The sequence below is a fragment of the Xylaria bambusicola genome, assembly GCF_022495145.1.
Source record: "Xylaria bambusicola strain CBS 139988 unplaced genomic scaffold F5B22scaffold_15, whole genome shotgun sequence".
In the NCBI taxonomy this organism is placed as follows: domain Eukaryota; kingdom Fungi; phylum Ascomycota; class Sordariomycetes; order Xylariales; family Xylariaceae; genus Xylaria; species Xylaria bambusicola.
In genome coordinates, this window is record NW_025953568.1 from 244,961 (window position 1) to 263,313 (window position 18,353).

The 18,353-nt window shown below is 48.6% G+C and overlaps 3 protein-coding genes across 3 annotated transcripts; 2 read left to right on the top strand and 1 right to left on the bottom strand.

Annotated features, from left to right (window-relative positions):
• The first annotated feature begins 5,854 nt into the window (after positions 1-5,854).
• On the top strand, positions 5,855-8,549 carry F5B22DRAFT_602192 (peptidase C14). The gene is made up of 6 exons (XM_047974657.1): positions 5,855-6,465; positions 6,523-6,580; positions 6,643-7,032; positions 7,091-7,529; positions 7,863-8,032; positions 8,093-8,549. The coding sequence occupies exons 2-6, from the start codon at positions 6,577-6,579 to the stop codon at positions 8,116-8,118; spliced, it is 1,029 nt and encodes a 342-aa protein (XP_047831850.1). The 5' UTR covers positions 5,855-6,465; positions 6,523-6,576; the 3' UTR covers positions 8,119-8,549.
• A 1,128-nt stretch (positions 8,550-9,677) lies between these two features.
• Positions 9,678-13,942, bottom strand: F5B22DRAFT_602196 (uncharacterized protein). Its single transcript, XM_047974658.1, has 2 exons — positions 10,291-13,942; positions 9,678-10,204 (listed from the first exon to the last, which is right to left on the bottom strand). Exons 1-2 carry the CDS (start codon positions 13,683-13,685, stop codon positions 9,961-9,963), a joined length of 3,639 nt encoding a protein of 1,212 aa, XP_047831851.1. The 5' UTR covers positions 13,686-13,942; the 3' UTR covers positions 9,678-9,960.
• A 1,532-nt stretch (positions 13,943-15,474) lies between these two features.
• F5B22DRAFT_97411 (uncharacterized protein) lies at positions 15,475-18,267 on the top strand. The gene is made up of 4 exons (XM_047980748.1): positions 15,475-16,082; positions 16,179-16,380; positions 16,449-17,554; positions 17,669-18,267. The coding sequence occupies exons 1-4, from the start codon at positions 15,670-15,672 to the stop codon at positions 17,862-17,864; spliced, it is 1,917 nt and encodes a 638-aa protein (XP_047831852.1). The 5' UTR covers positions 15,475-15,669; the 3' UTR covers positions 17,865-18,267.
• The last annotated feature ends 86 nt before the right edge of the window (positions 18,268-18,353 follow it).

An 18,353-nucleotide genomic window follows, 5' to 3' on the forward strand; every position in this document is an offset into this window, starting at 1 on the left:
GCTCTATTCATTCGGCTGGGTTGGGACTATATATTAAGATTTAAAAAGTTGGGTAGATAGAGATCGAGAGGAAACTTGTGACCTCGGCTGATGGATAGGCATCTAGGTAGACTGGCAAGTAATGGGGCTTGGTCGCTTGCTTCTGAGTCTGTTTAACATTGAAATACTAGAGATATCTATATCGATACTTGATAACGTTGTAAACAACGCTTTATCTTTACTCCTTATCATTGTATCTATTCGCCTTGCGGTGGTCATGATAAGGATAGGCTGAAAACGAGCTTGGCGTATATAAATATATCTATATATAAGCTAAAATGGAAGTGGATGAAGAATGTAGACAACGCTGAACCTACTTGTTTGAATAGTTGTCGAAAAGTAGATAGAGTTAAGGAGGATAGGGAGAGCTCGAGATAAAACGGTAAAAACCATTACATAGAGGATTATATCGAAAAGACGACGCTACGTGAAAATAAAAGAAGCATGCTCTGATCACCTGGGACCTCTTAAATTTTTATATATTTAAGTGCATGATTGTGTGCCTCATAACTTAGATTCGACGTTGAGCAATATAGATAGCGTTATCTATATCCCTTGCCTATGATCAGACGAGACATATAGTGAATGAGCTGTTTTTGATTTTGAATAGCACTGTATGTTTTTTCCTTCTTCTTCTCGCTTTTGGTTGGCTCGTTTACCCTCCCGATGATTCGTGTTTTATGTCGACCCTGTGACGTAGGCTGGTTTTGTCTAGAGAGTAGGGTCGGGTGGCATCTATCTTAGGAAAACCGTTGAGATACCTAGCATTGAGGTTGGGTAGGTTGCCTCTTGCCGTATTTGCCGGGGATGCCTACTTGCTACGTCATCTTTGAGGTTTAGTAGTATTTCTTGGATACGCATTGGTCCTGTTCGTCTACTAGAACCTAAGAGACTGAAGGTATCTGCTTTAGACAACAGTTAACCAGGGAGCAATGACATGATTTCCAAACCCCGCGTTTGGATGTCTCTCATCGTAGACAATGTCTCTCCGACCCCTGCTTCGATACGCGCTGACGTACATAGGTAACGAAAATTTCGTCTTGGCTGCCTCTTGCTTAGAATTCGTAAGCACTCGTGAGCGAAAAACCCATCGCTAAAGAAGTCATGAGCGTAACGTATCACCTAGGGTCACATGGGGACCAAGCTGGGTAGGTAGGTAAGGACTAAGTACATGCACAACGCCGAGGTGAGCGTGACGTTCACCTTCGGAACTGTACCGGTATAGTAGCCCTTCTTGCATATCATGGTGGACAAAGCATCTATCTTCGGCACCCAGCGGCGACTCGAGGGCGGCTACACTTTGCCGGGGAGGAGACGGTGGCCTCCCTTAGTAATATGTCGGGGAGGCAAAAGAAAAGTTTTCCGGGGGTGCCTAACGTATTGAGGTAGCGGTGGGTAGGTATGGAATTAGGCCCGCGGCTACTTGCATCATATCTTACTTACGTGGTGTACTACCTACCAGAGTTACTAGTAGGGGACTATGGTGTGTGCCGAGGTAGTCAGTCGTAGGCGAGGCGGCTGCGGGTCAGCTCCAGCCCTACCATCATGTACGTCCAGGGCTCTATATAGCCTCATCCGACCAGCTGACGAGCTGAAGGTCGGCGGATACTCTCGTTGGCTACGCTTGTGGAGGTCGGATGTGACAAGCCATGCAATGCAGAGTAGGTATATGCAGTCGCAAGAGATAGAGTGAGAAAATAGGATCGTGGCCATTGCCATGGGTTTGCAGGGCAACGGACATGGTGGCTGAACACATAGTAGCATGCCATATAGGCGTATAGCTGGGGTCATATTACCATCCCGTCCCCGGGTTCCTGCGTGCGCCGGATCTCCAGCCCGAAGGGGTATCTACCCTCCCTCGCCTCCATACCAACCCTCACACACTCTATCTACTATGCGTACATACAGTACCTAGACGGCACTCCCAATGTCGGCCGACAATGCACGGCAGCGGCGGCTAAGTCATGTCATGGCCGTAACCACGTTTTCTGCTGCGGATGCTGGGTGTAGTGTGGTGACAGTGGATGTTATGTGTGGTCCTTCCGGGTCTCCCAAATCTCTGGGAATCGGCTGTGGCGCCTGTAAGCCAAGGACGGTGCAACCGAGATACAAGACGGTTTAGTGTGTCCTGGATGTCGACGATCAACCCCCACCCGGGACCCAGGAAGACTGGCAGACCTGGTGACGGGTCTGGCATGGGAAGGAAAAGCTTTTCTTGCTCGCTTTCTCGGGACAAGGATGCCGTCTCCGCTACGTTTCCGTGTAAATCATCTAAGAACCTTAAACAAGACATGGACTGGCAAGAAGGTTGAGAAAGCTTGGGCTCCCTCGGTTGTGTCTAGTCAACGCGCAGTGCATTGCAATGTGATCATCTCGTTGTCTCTATTCATAGATCAGAAGAGTTTGATTGAGGCTTGTAGTCATGTGTTGAGATATGAATAAACCAAATTCTGCTGCACGGAGTCTCCTTTGCACGAGCATTATCTAATGCATCAATGCATCACTGCCTCAGACCGCTAGTATGTCTAGACTAAAAGAAGCAAGCGATGGTAGAGAACTGCACCACGAATATCTGCGTCGCACGTTATGGAGCGGTGACGTTGACTAGAGGTGGGAAAATAGCAACTGCCATGTTACCGTAAGTAAAGATGGGACATGAAAAGTCAGCAACGAGAAGCCCAAAAAAAAAAAAAAAAAAAAAACCATCAGACGAAGATCCCGTCATCTCAGGCCGTGAACCGAGCAGGTAGGTTGTCAATAATGCATGAAAGTCTCAGCAATGCATGCCCAGACATGACGCTACAGCCATTTGGGTTACAATCGACCAGGATTACGCTCGCAGGGCCGCTGGTGATTGGCCAAGGGGTATATGTTCAGGTGCGCCATTTCTCACGGGTATCCCGGTCGATTTCCTCTTTGGACGGGGCTGCAGATGGGGAACTGTTATTCCCATCCAGAGAGCCGCGGAGACGTAGACACCGTCGACACCCTTTCCTCGCTGATAGTAGCTCCCGAGCTCCAACGTTCAGTGACAGACGTGTAGTTGGGTAGACAAGACTCCTCCCCCCCCGGCACTTTTCCTGCACGACAACGTGTCGACGAAATCTCTTTTTTTTGCGTTTCCGGGGGTTACATGAAGCGCCCGAAACGGTGCGAGCCCCGATGGCCGGCTCGTCGCTCGTTGGTTCGGACATTTATTCAGTGCGCACACATAACCGCTTTGCTGTCCGCTGTCCGCTGCCCGCTTGCATCAATGTCCTTCTGCGACGGGGTTGCCGGACGCATGGCAAGCGGGAAGAATCTTTCTAGAACGTTTTGTTTGTTTTTTCCCATGCTAATCGACCGATGGACTTACAGTTCGCACCAGATCGTAGAGGCAGTGTATGCCCGATTTAGATATCCATGTGTTTCTTTTATCTCGCACGCATCCCATGCATACTTACCTAACCATTGGGTGGATGGATGGCACATGGACATGTACGTAACACTACTATGTACCTAAGTAGGTAGGGCATCTACATAGTAGGTAGTTGTTTAGAAACACAAATTTTACCATTTAGAAACTGTACGTCTAAAAACGCGGGCCGATGCGACGGCGGCTAAATTGCCCTGGGGTTGAAGCGATACATTTGACGTTTGATTCGTTCTGAAGGACGCCCTGGGGGAAATTATGGTTGCTGAATTGGAGACATGACGATGACAACATGAGCATTCGAAATCTCAAGGGCAAAATAAAACGAAATCCGATAACATGGGGTAACAGACAAGCACCATAGGTAGTCCAAAAAGTCCCTACAGCCTATTTCGCTCTGCGAGCCTTGTCGCTTGGGGTTGGAGATAGCGTTTGGACATGGGCCTTGCTAGCAATATCATTGGCTATTTCTCAAATTATAAGTAATGCTCCCAGGAAGATGTACTTACGGTGTGTAGTGTATGTGTGTGTGTGGATTTGTTAGTACTTTTCAAGGGTCCTGACTTAGGTAGTGTACTATGTAATATGTAGTTTTGATATATTACTGAATATCACATTGCACATATAGCTAATACCCACGTCTACAATAACAAAGCTCCCGTTGTCTGATGGATTCTTGAACTCCGCGGAAGGAGATAGGCCTTGGTGTATGGAGTCAGAATACAAACCCTGACATGAAACGTGAATACTTTTGAAGCACTACCTACAGTAGGTATGTAGGGGTAAGTCGGCATGCGTCTTGACATAGATGGCTCCATATTAGTAACACGAGAGGAGACCTTCCAACATTAGTGCACCTCGCATGTAGGACAGATAGGACTGATAGGTAGGTCTGATAGGTATTGGCCATACCGCCAACCATCTAGCTATGTTACGTGGTTAATGGTAACGTGTGACAACACGTAACATGCACACCTTACCACTATCCATTCTACCTACCTACCTACCTACCTACAATTGACTAACCATCTCGTCTATCCAAGAGAATGAGGGCATCTATGAACTCATTGAACTGAACATTGGCGAGTACTTTGCATGTATAGATCGAAATTTGGTACACTAAACCCAAGCTGAACTAGAGGGGCTCCCAGGATCAGAACCAGGATTGGGACGGGGCGGAACTGGGGTTGTCTCTTAGGATTCTACTGGGGGAAGAAGACATGGAAGACATGGCAGACATGGGTAGAGATGGTGTTGTCATTGGTTCCTCTTCTCAGTCCCTTTTCAAACCCTTCTCTGGTCAGAACTGGTGTGCGCTTCGAACCTCGCAACTGGTGACCTCAACTGTAGGTACACTAAGTAAGTGTGGACCGGCGTACACATCACGACATGGGTACCTACCGACCAAGTACCTACTGTGCGAAGAAGACAAGAAGACGTCGTCATCAACCGTCAAACCACTGCAGTCCGTGGCTACTATGTACATCCTTACCTATGTACATATGTATCTGCCTACCAGGTAGGTACTTACTGTAAGCACATTATTATGTACACTAGCCGGTCCCGCTTTCAAGCCCTACGGGCTACCTACTTTAGTACATACATTACCTAGGTAGGTACTTACCTATCTGCTACCTACATATGTACTACAACTGAGGTCATATCTGACCCTGCAACCTCGGAGATTCCTAGTGCACATCTCAGACCACGAAATATCTGTACCTACACTACCTCCAGACAGGTTCATCACACAGCCTCAGTTAGCCATCGTCTCTTTTAGCAATTTCTCCGCGCCCTTGCAGAGCGAGCGCAGAGTATCTTCCTAGTTTGTGTAGGTTCATTCGCTTCGTTCGCTTCGATCGCTTCATTCTCTGCAGGTGAGGACTGCTGCCACCTTGGATGGATTAACTTTAGCAAAGGGCTGTGTTTCTTGAACAACTCCCCCACCCTGCGCGCGATCGTCTTCTTACATACTACCTAGGTAGGTATCCTAGGTATCCGTTCACCTGCCTGCCCATCTCCCATCTCCCATCTCTCATCTGGGCTCCAATCCTGGGCTCCCATCTGCACTGTCAGTCAGGGTTGCAATGTATAGGGTACATCTGCATCTAAGCGAGAGGTAGTAGACCTCGACGCAACATGGCTCTTATGGCGGTTCGCTGGCCCTGCCCAGCGCCTGCCCAGCGCACACAGCGCTTATGGCTTACGCTATGACACCACAGCACCGGGCAGTGTACGTTGTCCCGAGTACATTGTGCGCATGCTATCGTGTCTTGTGTCTTGGCGAGCGGCCTAGCCTCCAGCCTCTTGAACCTTGCTTCTCAACATGGCCTCTCTCGTCACCTCTCCCATCAGATGCTCGGGATATAAACACTGATTGATTATCACTCTTATCGCTTGCAGGGAGCTTCGGTACCTCTTGGCTCTTATCGCCCTCTCCGCAGACCCTCGCATCGACGCTGAGAGATATATATCTCCTCGTTCTCGCAGCCTATCCAAGTCTAGAACATTTGACTGAACCCGCGGCTGAGGTTAAGTCCAAGTCCACGTCGAATCCTTCCCGACGCCCCGATAGGCCGAAATCCGAACACTTGCCCCCACCATCCATCACTGCTGTCGAGCCGCCGCCTCGCACACGCGATACCTCCGGCACGCACGCACGCCAGCTCTTCTCCGATACTAACTTGCGCCGCCCGTTCGTGTTGTTTGCTGGCCACGACAGGAGCCCATCATCTTCAATCCGCCTTACATAACCTTCGGTCTTGCCCTTGGATATGTCCTACTATAGTTATCCTGGAGGATACGCTCCGCCGCAGCAGCAACAGCAACACCACGGGAACTATTATCAGCCTCCGTACGACTGTCCCGCCGTTATACGCGTTTTCTTTTTTTCGACATGTCGCGACTAACATGCTGCTAGTCCACCCCAGGGGTACAACGGGTACCCTCAACAAGCGCAGCCTCAGCAGTACGGCGGTTACAGCCAGGCGCCTCCACAGCCTTATTATAATCAGGTGTGTGCTCTTTCGCATCATGTTTGTACCATGAACTGTTATTGATCGTCGCGACAGGGACCATCCCAGCACCATGGCGGATACAGCAACCCTCCGAGCCAATATGGTCGAATGCGTAAGAAATAGAGCATCATGTCGCACAATGCAATGTCAAAAGCTAACAAGCTTCTCACTTAGCGATGGCACCATCGGTGAACTCGAATTCGTACAATCACGGCAACTACGGCGCTCCTCCTCCTCCTCCCGCCGGCCCACAACATTTTGGGCATGGGGCTCCCCAGAACTATGCTTTCCAGTATAGTAACTGCACCGGTCGGAGAAAAGCGCTTCTTATCGGTATAAACTATTTTGGCCAACGGGGCCAATTAAGGGGTTGTATCAACGATGTGCGGAATATGTCGAATTATCTAGTTGAACATTATGGCTACAAGCGAGAAGACATGGTCATTTTGACCGACGATCAGCAGAATCCCATGAGCCAGCCTACGAAACAGAATCTTCTCCGAGCAATGCATTGGTTAGTCAAGGATGCGCGACCCAATGACTCGCTCTTTTTCCATTATTCAGGTGCGCCTCGACCCGTTACACAGCCTGCTAGCGTTTGTTTCATTAACATCTTTTTTAGGTCACGGCGGGCAGACAAAGGACCTGGATGGCGACGAACCCGATGGCTACGATGAAGTGATTTACCCTGTAGATTTCCGTCAGGTCGGCCACATAACCGACGACGAGATGCACAGAATCATGGTTCGTCCTTTACAGGCCGGCGTACGCTTAACAGCTATTTTCGATTCATGTCACTCTGGCACAGCCCTCGATCTGCCTTACATATACTCGACGCAAGGCGTTCTCAAAGAGCCCAATTTGGCCAAGGAAGCTGGTCAAGGTCTACTCGGTGTTATATCTTCCTATAGCCAGGGTGATCTTGGCGGCGTTGCCAACAATATCATGGGCTTCTTTAAGAAGGCCACTGGTGGTGAGGATGCTCATAACCGAGCCCTGGCCACCAAAACATCAGCCGCAGACGTCATTATGCTCTCTGGTAGCAAAGACGATCAAACCTCGTTCGTATACCCCTTTCCTACACTCCAGCAGCCCACATCGTTATTAGATACCGCACCTTTAATACCTCAGCCTCCTATACATGCTGTACATGACCTGCCCATATGGGCTTTGCAATACCATGGGCCAAGGGAAGGACATATGTTTATCTCGGGGCATGAGAATATGTAAATAGATAGATTTTTTTTTTTACGCCTTGGATGCAAGCTCGCAGCTACACAAGCCGCGACTTTGCATCTAGGGCGACGTGTTACGTTGGCTCTCCGCCCCCCATCACGCCATTGCCGTTATCGGGCTTTAAATCATATCTGCTCACAGGGCTAACAATTGCATAGGGCGGATGCTACAATCGCGTCTCAGGCCACTGGCGCCATGTCGTGGGCTTTTATCACAGCACTCAAGAAGAAACCTCAGCAGAGCTACGTACAGCTTCTTAATAGTATCCGCGACGAATTGGCTACTCGATATACACAGAAGCCCCAACTGTCCTGCAGTCACCCACTTAGTAAGTAACCGGGCGTAAAGGTATTTGAAGGGCTATCATATGTTGACATTGCTCGACTAGACACCAATTTGTTGTTTGTCATGTGAAGGATAGTGGAGGAATCATGAATCATCTCGAGTTCAGTGATGTGATCATTATCAGGGTGGTTTGTAGTGATTTTATCCGACCGACAAACGGTTGAAGGGTGGCGTTAGTGTCCCACAGTCTAGGGTCGTTGGGGTTGGCTCACTCACACGTACCAGCATAATGTCCTACGTGAGGTGCTATTATTACTATTATTCGTGGCCAACTTTGATGAGATGACGATGATGATGATAAATGGATGGATAGGCATTCTTTTCTGGAATCACTGCAATCGGAGTGTCGGGGTCGGCTCGCTGTATTGATTGATGTATTGAGAAGCGAATATATTATATCCCTATCTACCTAGGGTACGTTCTTTGGCGCGCTACTTGCCGATAGGTAGATATCTTGAGCCCTTAATAGCATTAATTTCAAATGAGCTTCGCTGGTTTATATATATTATTGTTTATATCCATTAGGTATGGTTTTATGGACGGATGATTTGTTATGGCGGTTGTATTTATTATACATTCGTTGTCTTTCCCGACTTCGTGCCATCTGATCTCATATATCCTTTGACAGGCTTGGATGTGAAACGTAAGTTGAGAGATTCCATGTTCTTGGTTGTTGGTTTTTCATAGCCAGATTGGACAATTGAGTGAGACTGAACATTTTTCATTCGATTTGTCGACTCCGTTTCCTCTCCTCTCTTATTCTCTTCCCCTGATTTTGCTTAATCTGATTCCTGGGAGCTTAGATGAGGAAGGGCTTGCTTCGAAATGTAGATAGCTAGTCTATCTACCCACCTGCCTTGGAAGACGAGGCATTATATATCTCCGAAACACATATCTGTCTTACAGGTTTATCTACATTCTCTCTTTCTCTTTATATATTTATATCTACCCAGCTAATTCAATGCAGATTTAAAGTGTTGATAGGCGACAATACGAACCTAGATACCGACACCGTCTATGGTGATTTCTAGTAGGTATTTACATGTGTACGTGTACACATCAGTAGCCCTTCGACCCGCATTCGTGCCAACTGTCCCTTTGAATGCCCATTGCAACGCCATAATAACACTACCTAGTTTGTTCAATTAGAGAAATTGTATTTTTCCTGCTGGCAAGGTATAATAGCCTATATCAAATATAAGTAGGATTATCTGAGTGTGGTAATGAGACTCAAGAGGATCAGCACTGCTTTTTTAGTGTCTGAGAAGAAGAGAGGTGCTCAAGGGAGTTGAGTGAGTGAGTCATGCATGGCAGTCTTCAAATGCATTTACGGAAAAACGGATATGGAATTACATGCTCGGCTATATAATACTGTAGATACCACGGACTGATGAATGGCTGTATCCAAATTCCTATCTACCTAGGCACTCTACGCATGAACTGCGCATAGTAGGGGATTGAAAATATCTGATATGAGGACTTAGTGATCTGATCACGTTTAGGTCGTGATCATTTAAAAGAACTAGAAGCGGAAAAACAAAAGTGACGGTGACTAACATTGAAACCATTTCAACCACTGCTCTCCTGGAGATTACAAATCATGGAATTGTAGCATTCTGAGCACAAGATAGAGAAGCAATTGGATATTTCCATTCTTTGTAATCGAATTTGACGCGCAAGCAACGCTTGTACTACGAAATCATATTTGGTATCTGCTCCCTCTCCTGCTTATGGAGTTAAGTTATAGGTACCTTGTTTTCAGTGCCCAACCTGCCAGTAAATGATGCGCCCCTCTCCCAAATCAAAAACCATTGAGTCTTTCCAACGCCAGCCCAAATCGTATCCCATCCATCCATTCATACTCCAGTAACATGCAACTCAAACCGCTAAGAAAATAACGACGCTTCCTGCTCATGCACACGCCTCTTGCTTCTGCTTCTCAATCTGCGCGACGAGTCGTTGCCGCGTCTTCTTATGGGCGGCCCATTTCTGCGCCTCGACGCGCATGCGGGCTACGGCCTTGATGACGGCTACGAAGACCTTGAGCTTGTTAGGAGGCTTGTGGTTCTTCTGTCTCTGTAGCAACAGCTCCTTTGTTGATTTAAGACCAAGCTCTCGATGAATCTGGTTGAGGACACGCAAATCTGCCTTGTTGCTATCAAGAGTGTTAGTATAATTGTCGATAATGCTAGCGAGGGGGGAAAGGGGGCAATAATAATGGGATAGGGCAAAGCCACTTACCAGGCATCCGCAATGTCTAATCGTAATTGAAGGTACTTCTTGGCAAAGGCACCATCATGGCGCAGCTTTGATTCGCGCTCCCAGAGTGCTTTGATCCACTCGATCTGCAAATTCATGCCACGCAGCTCCTTCTCATGTCGCCGCTGGGCCAAGTCGGCGGCACGAATGACAGCTTCGTGATCTTCTTTGTCTACTATATCCATCTGGAAGTCACCGTATTGGATGTGTGCCGTCTTAGTGGGACCAGAACGAGGTGAGATTAGGTTTTCTGCGTTTCTGGCCTGAATCCAAGCCAAGGCATCTTGCGCTCCCTTCTTCAACCGTTCACAGTCGACCTCCAATTTCGCGGCTGATGCTCTGTACGCATCGCGTTCCTTACGTATTCGGTCGAGTGTTTCACAGCCAGCTTCCAATTTCGCGACTGACGTTTTGTATGTGTCGCGTTCCTTACGTAGTCGGTCGAGTGTTTGGCGAAGCTCTTTATTGTTTGCTTTACCGTAATCTAGCTCTTTTCTAGTCGTGTCGAGGTCTTTTCTGGCCGTGTCTAACTGTTGACTCAGTGATATAACAACTTTGTTGGCCTCTTCCAACTGGTCCAGGCGATCAACTCGTGACACCTGGTCGCGTTTGGCAAGCTCTAATTGACGCCGGAGCTCCTGACATAGCTCATCAGCCTCTCGTAACCTCTTGCTTGCGTCTTCCGATTCCTCATCGAGCGTGGCCTGCAGGACCTCGACTTCATCCTCTAGAGCCTCGATCTTCTCTGCCTGTTCGTTGCTCTCAAGTTCACGCTGAAGAAGTTCATCCTGAAGGGTCGAAATCTCACGGTGAAGTTTTGATAATGTTGACTGTTGAGACTCAAAATCTCGCTCAAGCCTGTTGATCTGCTGTTTGAGCGCGGCTTCTTCACTCCTGTGTCTTTCTCTCTCAGTATAGAGGGCGTTGGAATCCTGTGATTGCGATGCAAGATCGCGCTCAAGCCTGTTGATCTGCTGTCTAAGCGCGGCTTCTTCACCCTTATGCCTCTCTGTCTCAGTATGGAGGGCATTAGAATCCTGCGACTGTGATAAAAGATCGCGCCGAAGGCCTTCAATCTGCCGCCTGAGCGTAGCCTCCTCACTGCTGTTTCGCTCAGTTTCACTGTCTAATGTACCGCGGAGACTAGTCAACGCGGCTTGTCGAGCCTCAAGATCACGCTTAAGGGTTTCGATTTGGAGGCTGAGGAGAGCTTCCTCACTTTTATGGCGTTCTACCTCGCTGTCCAGGGCATCTCGCAGTTGCTTTTCCTTCCCTGACAGAGCGCCTTCGACGTCGATGGCTTTTTGTAACCGGTCATTTCTTTCGTCTAATTGCTGCTGAAGGCGACGGATGTTGCCCTCGAGCGACTTTATCGTATCCTTTGCTTGCTCCTCGCGTGATTGGCTACTTATTTCTGATTCGGCAGCCCTTTTCTCAATGGTTTTCAACCTGCTTTCCGCTGTTTCGGATTTTGTCTTCCACTCATCTATCATATCTTGGCGTTCTTTGACCTGTGCGCGTACACTGGTCGCTAGCTTTTCGAGTTTTGCCTTGAGCTCATCTATCTCGTCTTCACGCAGCCCGACTTCATGATCCTTTTCGCGTACAGTAGCCTTAGTTTGTTCGATCTCCCGGTTGAGTTCGTCTATTTCATCTTCACGATCTTCGGCCTCATGATCCTTTGCGCGAAGGTCGGCTTCCAACCGGCTGATCTCATCACGCAGCTGATTGATCTGGCGGTCGTCTTGCGACTGTCGTTGTTGCTGAAGGACCTCGACTTTGGCCTGAGAAGTCTTCCACTTCTCTTCCATTTCTTGCAAATCCGACTCTAGCCTGGCTATCTTGATTTGATGTTCTTTAACACCATGATCTCTGGAGCGCAAATTGGATTCCAGGACGCTGATTTTGCTATGTAACTGACTGATTTGGCGATCGTCCTGTGTGTGTCGTTGCTGCTGGAGGGCCTCAAATTCGGCTCGAGTAGTCCTCCACTTTTCCTCTGTTTCTTGTAAATTTGATTCTAATTCGGATATCTTAACTTGATATACTTTAACACCTTGGTCTTTGGCGCGAAGATCGGCTTCCAGGTTGTTGATTTTGCCATGTAATTGGGTGACGTAGCCTTCGTTTTGGGACCGTTGCGCCAACTGTTGTCGAAGATTATCAACCTCATCTTCCTTGGCGCGCAAACTGGATTCTAGATCGCTAACTTCACCCCGTAACCTGTTGGCAAAGCCTTCGTCTTGAGACCGTTGTGCCAATTGTTGTCGAAGATTACCAACTTCGTCTTCTTTGGCGCGTAAACTGGATTCTAAGTCGCTGATTTCGCTCTGTAACCTGTTGGCATGGCCGTCGTTCTGAGTCTGTTGCTCCAATTGTTGCCTAAGATTTTCTATCTCGTCTTCGTGCTCGTTGATCTCCATATCTCTTGCACGAAGATCCGTCTCTAGATCCTCGATCCTGTCGCGAAGCTGGCCAGCCTCATCGTCGTCATTTGTTTCCCTTTCTTGCAGGTGTCGCTGGAGGCTCTCGATGCGGGCCTCTCTGTCTTCCAGGCGCTGTTTTAGAGCATCATTCTCTTCCATTTGGGCTTGATCGGCATACTTTTTCTTGGCTCGCTGTTGAATGTCCAAGATTTGCTGCTGATACGTTTCGAGGTCCTTCTCGGCAGATGCCAAGTATTTCTTGTACTTGGATAGCTCCCTCTGCATGGTGACCTTGTCGACTTTGAGATCGGTGTTTTCTTTCAGAGCAGCTTCGCCAAAACCCGGGCCCGTCTTCCTCAAATTCTCCTCAAGGAAGTGGATCTTGAGCTTCAAGCCGAAATTCTCATTTTTGATCTTATCGATGACCTTCTCTTGCTCGCGAAGTGATAGTTGATTTCCGTCCTGCAGCGGGCCCTGGTTCCCGCCACGGCGTGTGGGCAGCACTAAGGGGGTAGACGCGGTGCTGCTGGCGTCGGCTTCTGGTAATGGTGTGGCATCCACATATGACAAGTTGCGGGAGGGCCCAAAGAGGGAAGACTCGACGGGTACGTTGGTCATGTCCATGTCCTCGTTGATCTTGCCTAGCGCGGGTGTGGTCAGGCCGTTCGTGTTCTCCTTGCCGCGTTTTCGGGCGCTATTCCGGGTGGCAGACTTGAGCATAGGTGTGAATTCGGAGCCGCCGAGGCCGGCTGGGAGGTTGCGCCTGTCGCCGAAGGGGGCACGGCTCCCGCGAGGGGTTCTGAGGTTGGCGGCGCGTCCATTGCGCAGCTGCTGTACGAGGTCGTTGTCTTTGGAGGGTGCGTGAAAGGAGGGCTCTAGAGTCAGATCGAAGTCGGGGGGTTGGCGACCGAGGTAGGTGGCATCACCCACGTTGGTCCTCGGGGTGTCCATTGTGGCAGGGTGCAGAATAGAAGCGCAGCTGCAGTTGGATGGTCAGGGCAGAGGGGAGGACTGCTGCTAATATCCAGTGAGATTGTAGCGGATTGAGGGCTGCATTGGTAGGAGTTGGTATGAGGTACGCAGTGTGATGGGAGTGAAAAGCGGCAGCGACTTGAATTCTGGCTTGGTAGTAAATGTTGTGGTATGGCTGAAGATGAGGATTGTTGATTTGCTCTCTCAAGGCTGTGTGAAGCAACAAGACGCGTTTGGGCAAGCATTTGTTTACTTACTTGCCTCAGTGGGTAGGTACGGCAGCTTACAGCCGGCACCCACCTTCGCTAGCGAGTACCTAAGTACCCTCTTTGTATTAGATAAGCGATAAGCATGGACCCTTGATGGCCCAGCAGAGCCGAGGATGGAGGTACGAACCTACTTGGGTGTTTCATAAAACCTACTTAGGTACCTACAGCATCTATTCACTACCTATCTAGGTACATAGTAGTTACGCGCTACCAGGTATCTAGAGGACTGCTAGAGTAGGTTCTTCAATGCCAAATTAGCTTCATCAACACACATATGGATGTTCTAAAAATAATTTTGTAAACCGATGTTGCAAGTCGCATCTTGATGAACTTGTTGAGGGAAATCCAACTCCACCGGGTAAGTGTGTGACTATACTTCGTAGGTACTGAGCCTTTGTCTATGTATGTACCTACCTAGGTCTGCCATGGTGGTTTTTGGTCACTGAAGGACATATATCTCTCCAGTATGTAGGTATATACATGTCTATCCATAAGTAGGAGGCAGGTGTATACAGTACCTATGTTATGACCCGAACTAGAGGACTGAATAAATTCTTCGGATACTGCGGCGTCTTCCCTTTTTTTTGTCCTGTGTTTTCCTTCTCGCGGTTCTCACATGCAATATGCTTCACCGGTCGTCAATACATAGTATCATAATGTCATAATGACCTACCTAGCCTCGGTAGCTTCCGATCTACTGTACCGGACAAGTTTGAGTCGATCAATCACTGCCGGGAGGTCCCTCTAAACAGACCTAAGCCGGCCGAAACAGTACTAAAGACATCTAAATTCTGACCTTAGTAATAACCTACAGCAAGTCGGTCTGTGTCTAGTGTGCTCTACCGGTACTTACGCCATGTTCATGACTGGCATCGTACAGTAGCTCTCTCTGTACCCCACCACTCCCAGTACGATGTAGGTAAAGTGCTATGTAATGAAGAAAATACATACTAGGTATTCATATTCAATCAACCACTCACTAACTCATCATCATCTCGACGGTCGTAACGGTCAAACAGTCAAACAGTCAAACAGTCAAACAATGACGAAGGCTGCTTGTCCCATGTCCGTTTTGGTAAGGTGAGGTCGATGGGGCGAGGGCAAGCCCGATCCTCATTTGCCAGCTTGCCGTGGTCTGCACCTGCATCGGCCCTCGCCCGACCAGACCCCGACGTATCAGAGGCGGTCCAAATCGCATTACTGTTCCATCATTTGTCGCCAGCCGTGTGTCTGGTCCGTCTGGTCTGTCTGGTCTGTCTGGTCTGTCTGGGCTGTCTCTGAGTGGTCTCCTGATTCCGTCCATTTAAGACTAGTAATCCTCCACACCCCGAGTTCTTCGCCGTTGTAGTACAGCCGCCATATTCATGTAGTCAGTCTATAGTCGTCGTTGTCGTCGCCTTCGTCTTCGTCTTAGTCGTCGTCGTCGGCTGTATCCCGCACGAACACCATAATCCAAGAGGCGAGTTGTATGTGTACTCACCTGTCGATATTCCCCCCACCCACAACCTTACTAGTAGTACCTCCCCTCTCTTTTCATACAATCTCACCCTTCTTTCTCATCTGCCTTCTTGTCACCTGTGTATATTGAACGAATTACCTCCCCGAACCGACACTACTCGGCAGATGGCAATTGATTGAGCATTGCTCTGACGACATAGACATATCCCCTGCCTTTTCCACCGTCGTCCGTTGTCATGCCTTCGTTTGAGTCCCTCCCCGACGAGCTGATTCACCATATTCTTCACTACCTCGCACCCGAGCAGACTCTGACCGCCTTTGCACTCGTCTCTCGCCGATTTTGTAACATTGCGCACGAGCCTCTGTTATGGAAGTACTACTGCCAGACCGCTTTCAGGTATTGGCAGGCCGAGCATCGCTTTCACGACAAGGTGCACGGCAATCTGCATGACGTCGATTGGAAATCCCTATATCTTTTGCGCCTGAGGCGCAACAGCCGCATCGCCAACCTCATTGATGGGATTGTGGCCTCGCGCGTGTCACGTCTTGAGAAGACCGAGCAAATCTGTCAATATGGCTATGATGCAAAGGATTACCTCCTAACGCAATGTCGCATAGACGAATCTGCTGAAGATGTCCTGGCTAGACGGTCAGTAATACTCTCTTCATCCATGCCACTGGCCGTCTCATATTCTGTTGTTGCACGTGCGCATCCATCGGCGCTGTATACTGACCCCTACTCTAGGTACTATTCTTGCACAGTTCTGGATAGCATTCATCGAGGACTCGCCATCGAAGAATGGGCTAAATATCAAAAATACACCGGTCGGCGTTTCGACCAGAACCCCTCCAATGTTGAAAGACTGAATGGTGGCATGAGATTAGAGCGCGCACTTGGTGCATTCGACATGTTCATGCTTCACGATAATGAAGGCGACTTGGATGAGGTACGCTGCCTTCGGCCTTACTCGCGATAACGCAAGGCAACTGGCTAATTCGACAATGTTTCCTGTAGATTTGTGAGCTTCTCGACGACATTTCCTCTCGCTTTCGCGCTGCCAATCCCGATTTAGACCAAGCCACCACCCGGGAAAAGGCGACTGCTCTTGCTCGGTGGTTACACGCCAATAACATGACTGGCTTGAACGACCCCACCGAAGAGACCTATCGCTACTTGCGTAATTGCCTCATTGGCAGAGCGCTTCGCGATGATCAGCACACGTCGCTTCCCATCATTTCGGCTGCCATTTATTCAGCTTTGGCTTCGCGGTCCGGTTTCGAAGCCTACCCATGCGCTTTACCTAATCAGGTTCATGCTATTGTGCTCTCACCACCCGGAATATCTTTGGATGGGGCACCTCTTCCTTCAGATGTGGCCGAACAGCAGCAAAGCATGTTTCTTGACCCGTATGGGTCAGACGAGGAAGTTCCTATTGATCATATTCAGAATATGCTTTTCAGGCTAGGAATCTACACTGGCCACGATGATATGCTTACACCCACATCAACTGATCTGATCGTCATGAGGACCGCCCAAAATATCAGGGCCTCATTCACTAGTTTCCGGACAATCGATCGACCCCTGTCTCAGCTGATCCCCATGATTGAACTTAATAGAGGAGACTGGGCGCGTAATCTTCAACCGGCACTATATAGCATGATTTGGGCCAGTATCATGATGGTGCCAATTCTTCCCGACAATGACGAAGTGCGCTGGGATTGGCAGCAGGATGTCCGAGATCTGCTGACATATTTTTACGAATACTTCCCGGAGGACTCCTGGCTGATAGAAAAGTATGTCTGTCCGATGTATGACACCTTTGCGGCTCCTTCACGACGCCAGAGCAGTTGGGAGCTTCCCTCGAAACGGGTTCGCGATCAGATCAAAGATATCCGCCGTGTAGACGCATCTACTCGTGCACCACGGCGGCGTAGCGATCTCGCCCCGGGCATCCACGTCAAGTTTCGGGTCGGTCAGGTTTTCAAACACAAACGTTATGACTATCACGGCATTATTCTTGGATGGACGACTGAGGGTGCAGGAGGTATTGCCAATTGGGACCAGAACTCTTCATTACGCGATTCGTGGCATGGAGTTAGTGAGCCTTATTATCGGTGCATGTAGGTGATCGCTCTCCTCTTAATCTATCATCCCCCAATCCTACTCCCCCCTCTCTCTTCCTCAATCACGTATAGAGACAGAAACCGAATGCGGAAAAACTAACTGCAGCACAGGGTGGGAACAGACGGATCTGATCACCACATCATCGCCGAAGGCAGCATCGAGGCCGTCGAGCTTCGCGGCGGGCTCGAGGTCCTACCTCCTGAGATCAAGGATCTTGTCCCAATGGCTGGCAAGTTCTTCAAGCGGTGGGATGGCGAGAACGGTGTCTTTGCGAGCAATCTCAAGGAGCTGTTTCCCGAAGACTGAGTGCCCATCATGGATGAGTACCTGGCTCTTTAGATTTCATCAAGGATTAAAGAATGGGTTGAAAGTAAATGTGTCATGCGAAAAATGAGTAAGAAGTCTCAAAAATTTTGGATACATGGATTAAATGAGTGTGTGCGCGCATTCAATTCATTTATTCCATTTTGTACGCGTTCATGCCGTTACGAAGAATTGCATTGTCTGGTTGGTTGGTTGCTTGGCTTCCCTTGGTTTTTATTCCAAATTGTTATATATACATTTATCCCTGCATGGTGAGACGGTGATGGCGTTGACAAGAGGTCATCGGCTCTTTCTTATTGCATTGCCCTCGCCTCTAGCATTTCTAGATGCTTGATTATATGTATACCCCCCATTGAACATCACGCTCCCTGGTATTTTACACTTTGAATGTATATAACATATATATATACCTAACTTACGTTAAATTATATAGATAAAAAACATGTTAGTTATACCTTATTAGCTAGAAAA

Coding starts and splice junctions, on each gene's coding strand:
- F5B22DRAFT_602192 (XM_047974657.1), top strand. Junction 7,033..7,090: donor GCTCTTTTTCCATTATTCAG/GTGCGCCTCGAC, acceptor CATCTTTTTTAG/GTCACGGCGGGCAGACAAAG. Junction 7,530..7,862: donor AGCAAAGACGATCAAACCTC/GTTCGTATACCC, acceptor ACAATTGCATAG/GGCGGATGCTACAATCGCGT.
- F5B22DRAFT_602196 (XM_047974658.1), bottom strand. CDS start 13,685: ATGGACACCCCGAGGACCAACGTGGGTGATGCCACCTACCTCGGTCGC. Junction 10,205..10,290: donor TTAGACATTGCGGATGCCTG/GTAAGTGGCTTT, acceptor CACTCTTGATAG/CAACAAGGCAGATTTGCGTG.
- F5B22DRAFT_97411 (XM_047980748.1), top strand. CDS start 15,670: ATGCCTTCGTTTGAGTCCCTCCCCGACGAGCTGATTCACCATATTCTT. Junction 16,083..16,178: donor GAAGATGTCCTGGCTAGACG/GTCAGTAATACT, acceptor CCCCTACTCTAG/GTACTATTCTTGCACAGTTC. Junction 16,381..16,448: donor ATGAAGGCGACTTGGATGAG/GTACGCTGCCTT, acceptor TGTTTCCTGTAG/ATTTGTGAGCTTCTCGACGA.